This window comes from Brassica oleracea, chromosome C4 (genome assembly GCF_000695525.1).
Source record: "Brassica oleracea var. oleracea cultivar TO1000 chromosome C4, BOL, whole genome shotgun sequence".
Taxonomy (NCBI): domain Eukaryota; kingdom Viridiplantae; phylum Streptophyta; class Magnoliopsida; order Brassicales; family Brassicaceae; genus Brassica; species Brassica oleracea.
This window is the reverse complement of record NC_027751.1, coordinates 25,040,795-25,047,003: the sequence shown is the minus strand read 5'-3', so window position 1 is coordinate 25,047,003 and position 6,209 is coordinate 25,040,795. Positions and strand designations below refer to the sequence as shown.

General features: G+C 37.3%; 1 protein-coding gene and 1 pseudogene across 1 annotated transcript in view; both read left to right on the top strand.

Moving 5' to 3' along the window:
* The window catches only part of LOC106338482 (metal tolerance protein A1), a 1,195-nt gene extending 325 nt beyond the window's left edge, over positions 1 to 870 (top strand). The window contains exon 2 of the mRNA XM_013777447.1: positions 6 to 870. Within this exon, the coding sequence (XP_013632901.1) occupies positions 6 to 870 (865 nt within the window). The remainder of the gene's footprint in view (positions 1 to 5) is intronic.
* An 860-nt stretch (positions 871 to 1,730) lies between these two features.
* LOC106338481 lies at positions 1,731 to 3,616 on the top strand (annotated as a pseudogene).
* Positions 3,617 to 6,209: the final 2,593 nt, after the last annotated feature.

Here is a 6,209-nt window from a genome sequence, read left to right as displayed (position 1 = left end):
AATAGTTTGGCTATACTAACCGATGCAGCTCATTTGCTCACTGATGTTGCTGCTTTTTCTATCTCAATGCTCTCCTTGTGGGCTTCTTCTTGGGAAACCAATCCGAGGCAGAGTTACGGGTTCTTCAGGATTGAGATTTTGGGTGCTCTTGTCTCAATCCAGCTCATTTGGTTACTCACAGGGATCTTGGTCTATGAAGCCATAACTAGACTCATTCAACAGACTAATGATGATGTTGATGGTTTCTTTATGGTTCTTGTTGCTGCTTTTGGTTTAGTTGTTAACATCATAATGATTGTTGTGCTTGGACATGATCATGGTAATGGCCATTGTCATAGTCATAGTCATAATCATGAGCATGGTCATGGCGTGCATGATCATGATCATGGTCATGGAGATAATGATGAGCAATTGTTGGAGAAACCGAAGGAAGGGAGGAACATCAATGTGCAAGGAGCTTATCTTCATGTTCTTGGAGATTTAATCCAAAGCATTGGAGTAATGATTGGAGGGGGAATGATTTGGTATAACCCTAAATGGAAAATAATTGACTTGATCTGCACGTTAGTATTTTCTATTATTGTTTTAGGGACAACCCTTAAGATGCTTCGAAGCATACTTGATGTTTTAATGGAGAGTACACCGAGAGAGATCGATGCAAACCAGCTTGAAAAAGGATTAATGGAGATTGAGGAAGTGGTGTCTGTTCATGAGCTTCATATTTGGGCAATTACAGTTGGAAAGGTATTGTTTTCTTGTCATGTCAAGATTAAACAAGAAGCTAATGATGCTATGGTGCTTAACAAAGTGACTGATTATATTTGGAGAGAGTATAGTATCAGTCACGTTACCATACAAATCGAGCGTTAAAATAACGAAGCAAGTTGATATCTCTTATTTTCTGTCATTTTCATCATCCAAATTCAATCTTTCTTTTCTTTTTTTTTTGCTTTATCGTGTTCTTTCCTTTACATTGTTGTTTGATATCTCATTGTTTTTTATTTATGAAAAAGTTTTTTTTATTCTTGTCTTAAAAATGACAGCTAAAAGGACATGAGGTTAGGTTTTTGTGTTATGTTACTATAGAAGAATCTGAATCATTAAGGCTTATCTTTGATAATAGGCAATACCGAAAAGAGTGGGGCATGTTTGTCCTGAGAGCAAATAACCATAGCTAGTGTGTGACACTAGCAACCATATTAGTATATTACAGTACACAATTGATAACAACAACAAAAAAGGATTTCAAACTTTCTTTGGAGTTTTAGTCTAGTTGATAAGGTTTCAAGGTCTTCGTTAACTATACAAAGGTTGACTCTTTGTTTCTTTGTTGAGGATTTTGTGAGACTGGATATGAGTTTAGTCACTAGGACTGAGATTGTAGATAAGACTGGGACATTTTATAGTACAAACACTGTTTAATGCCGTAGACGCCAAGGCATCAGTAATAGATAAAATTCCCTGTTATTGAATTTATAGAGTCAAATCTTTCTGTTTTAATTGCTAGTCAATATATTAGACAAAACCCATACTTAAGAAATCATTAGAACATGATGGGAGCAGCATAGAAAAGGAATGGTGTGGTGTATAATGAAATGAATGATGTTATCTCTCATACAGAATGATTTGAGTCATTGAGATATAATGAGAAAGATGACACAAACCTAATAGAAGCTCTCTGACCCATGACTTGTCTCTTTTTTACCTTCTTTCTTCTGTGTAATATAAGAATGTCCCCACAAAGTCTTCTGTCTCTACTTCAAGACAAAACTGCCCCCGCCAATAATATCTCCATCTCTCCTCTGCTCTGCTCAGCCTCACTAACTCTTCTTACAGTAACAAAAAAATATACATTTTCTTACCATTCTGTTTTATTGCAGCTCCTCTGTTTTCCCCTCTACTAAAGAGTCACTGCTCTATATAAAGCTAACAGTTACAAGTCAAGAAAGACTCAGAATCAGAAGAGAGTACATGAGTTTCCTCTTCTGCTTCTTTGGTGTTTCTTAGCATTTATTGTTACACACATCATTACATACTAATACATAACAAACAAAGGGCTCTCAAAAGGAGAGGTTTCAAGGACACATCAACCCTTGTGTATGTATTTTTTGCTTAATTTAGGAAGCTATCTCCAATCTTCTCTCTTCTCTTGTATCATTTACTCTCTTCCTAACATGTCCAGATACTTTTCATTCAATGATTTTATTATTAATTTTACAGAAAACAATTAAAAAAATTCTGCAATCATTGACCTCGCCGGTTATAACCTCATTCCTATGTATTTCTTGCAGTTTCTGGATAGAAAAGCAGATGCAAGAAGCCTAGAAGTTCAAGGATTCAAAGAAGCTCAAAGCTTTGCCTTCAAAGAAGAAGAGGAAGAGAGCATGCAAGATACAGTGCCATTTCTACAAATGCTGCAAAGTGAAGAATCGAGTTTTCTAAGGCTATTGTCTCTTCAGAACCTCAAAGAGCCTTGGGAAGTCGAAAGCTTTCTTTCACAGGAGGGTCACCCACACTTCTATCAGAACCAAGTTTCAGCATTATACATGGAAGGAGCGAAACAAGCTTTGTCAAGCCAAGAAGCAGACATGATACTCCTCGATTCTTCCTCACCACAACTCAAGCGCAAGAACAGCGATTTGCTGGCTCCTGATATGACTAGAGAGAAGAGGAAGAGGAGGAAAACTAAACCAAGTAAAAACATTGAAGAGAGATAGAGAATCAAAGAATCAACCACATTGTTGTTGAACGAAACCGACGACGACGGATGAACGAACATATCAACTCTCTCCGTTCCCTTCTCCCACCTTCTTACATCCAACGAGTAATCTCAATAACAACAAAAAGTACATGAAAGTACCCTCAAAACCCTAAGTCTCTTAACTTGTATAGTGTTGTTGTCCCTGTAGATAGACCAAACATCCATTTGTAGGAGGAGCTATACACTACGCGAAGGTCCTCGAGCAAATCATACAATCACTTGAATCACAAAAGGGAACGCAACAGAGTAGTGGAGTCGAAAACAGAGTTCGCGAAGATGAAACTTGCGTCCCAAGTATCGAAACAACCGTGGTACAAAACCACGTTAACCTTAAAGTTGTATGTCGGAAGAGACAAGGAGAGCTTATCAGAGGAATCATCTCACTAGAAAAGAGAAAAGCTTCGACTCACTGTTCTTCATCTCAATATCTCAACTTTGTCTCGTTTCTATGTCTCTTGTTGCTTCAACCTCAAGGTAACCTAACTATACCATTCCATGTATGTCTTACATTTCAGTTTACAGACACCAACATTGCAAAATGCAAATCTTTAATGACAGAAAAAATCGTTTTTTAAACAGATGGAGGATGGTTGTGAACTTGAATCGGCCGACGAGATAAAGAAGGTGGCACATCAGATTTTCGATATGCCAATGAATTTGAATAACTAACAAATAAAACCTAAAATAAAAAGCTGACACTTTTTTTATTTAAAAAGATTTTGTTTTTCGTTCTTTCATTTTCTGACTGACAGAATTTTAAATTCTGTTTTGTTCGTATTTGTATTGGATTATTATTAGATTGTTATAAATCATATGGTGGATGTCTATAACCGGCCCGGTTCATAACCGGCTCAATGCTAGAGAGAGAGAGAGAGTCGACCGTGAGGAGAGAGAGAGAATCGGCATCTTGTCTTTTTTTTAGTAGATTATGATTTGTACTCTTTCTATATTTGTATTTCTTTTCTTTAGTGTTTCCATTATTCTATGCCGGTGTAATTTCCTATATATAAAGGGCTCCTTATGTTTAAGAAGAATAAGAATATACAGTTTCTATTCTCTAGTTTCACAACACGTCATCAGCACGATAGAATCTAAATTTCTAAGCTAAAACAAACTGCCTAAAACCCTAACCCTAATCGGCGAACATCCTTACCGGCGAACCATCCTAATCCCGATCGCGAAACCTTACATCCCGATCCTTGTTTGCAATCTGTTCCCGATCAGCTTCAGCTTAAGGCGTTCATGATCCTAGCTCAGACGATCTCGGCTTGTTCAACCTCAGCTCGCAAACAAGACGATCTCAGACAGCTCGCGAACAGCTCGCGACCCGATCAGCACGTTGGACAGCTCGCATTCCCGATCTCAGTAATCAGACAACTCGCGACAACATCAGCTCGCGTTCCGATCAGTTCCAGCTTGCGGTTCATCTCTTTGGTGGTCCATTCAACCCTACTTGAGGTTAAGGTAATTCGAAACCTTAAAGAGAACCCATAATCGAATTTGATTGTTCGATAAGAATCGAAACCATAAAAACTACAAACCCTAATAGTATGATCTAATGTTGAAATCAAAACCATAGGGTAATAGATCAAAACCCCAATGAGTAAATCGAAGCTCATAATCATAAGTTCGATACCCCAATTCCTGATACCTTAGCCGCATACATGTATATTACATGTTATGCAAGAAATCGATCCAAACCCTAAAAGCTAAAGACATGATCGATTTTATATAAACCCTAATCGAGATTGATTGTTTGATCAATTAAAATCGAAACCTTAATGGTTTTGAATCTCAAAATCCCAATGATCTAAGATCAAATTTGAAACCCTAATATCCATGATCCTAGCCGCATACATGCTTATTGCATGAATGCATGATATCGATTTTATTTAAAACCCTAATACTAAAACACATTCGATTTTATAAACCCTAGCTAATTCGAAATCAAATTGATTGATTGAATGAATCAAAATCGAAACCTTAATCTAATGCTTTGAATCGAAATTGATTGTTTGAATGATTGTATGTTTGGATATAGTATGCTAGCCTTGATTAATTAAAACCGTATTGAATTTGATCACGTAGAAATCGATTGCTAGGATTGATAATCTCATTCTTGAATTTGGTTGTTTGAATTGATAAAACCGATTGAATGATTTTCAAATTGAAGTCATATTGATTGTTTGATCGAAACCCTAATGTCTTGAAATTAAAATCGAATACTATCTTGTTTGATTGATTAAAACTGAATGCTTGAGTTGAAATAGAAATCGCTTGCTAGGTTAAATGATATATGCATTCTCGTCTTAATAATGATCCGGCTAGTATTGATAGTTTTTATACATTCTCGAATGAACCCTAATTGTTGCATTGCTCGACTGTTTGATTGCAATTACACATTGAACTCTTAGAACCGTTTGCTAAGATTGAAAACGAATAACCATGATTGCATTGAAACCGTTTGCTGAGATTATAGCCGTGCGGCTTATTTGCATCATGCATGCATAATAGTACGAACTGATTGCATATAGAATCTGAATGCTAAGATTGAACATGTATGCATCATATACGAATGGCCTATTTGCTTCATACCTAGAATCCGGATTGCTTGAGCATATTGATTGCATTCGCTTGAACACTTTTAAATCTAAATTATGAAACATATGATTTCAGATGTCGAAAATCAACAACTTGGATTTTGCTGCCCTAAGTCTCTCTGAAGATAATTACTTGCAATGGACACTTGATGCAAAGATCATCTTTAAATCCAAGGGACTCGGTGAATGTATCACCGAAGGCAATAATGCAAGTGAGAAAGATAGATACAGTGCGATATTAATTATATGCCATCATCTTATTGAGAGTCTCAGAGATCAGTATTTGACTATTGAAAATCCTCTAGACCTTCGGACAGAGTTGAAAACGAGATATGATCACCAGAGAACGGTGTTATTACCAAAGGCTATGTATGATTGGAGGAATCTCAGAATCCAAGACTTCAAGTCCGTGGACGAGTATAACTTGGCCCTGCTTAAAATAGTTTCAAAATTGAAACTGTGTGGTGAGGATATAACGGATAAGGATATGCTTGAGAAAACATTTTCCACCTTCCACACAAGCAATGTGTTGTTACAACAACAGTACCGTGAGAAGGGCTTCACAACTTATGCTAATCTGATCTCTTGTCTCTTGCTCGCTGAGCAGAAAAATGAAATAGTGATGAGAAACAGTGAATTGAGACCTCCTGGAACAAACCCATTACCTGAGGTATATGCAACCGTAGAGGCTAAGAAAGAGTCGAATCATGTCCAGAGTGATAGCCAACACAACCGTGGTCGTGGAAAATGGCATGGACGTGGTGGTAGAGACCGAAACTCATTTGGTCGAGGCCAAGGCAACTCATATGGCCGTGGCTCTTATGGAGGCCGTGGACATGGCCGAGGCC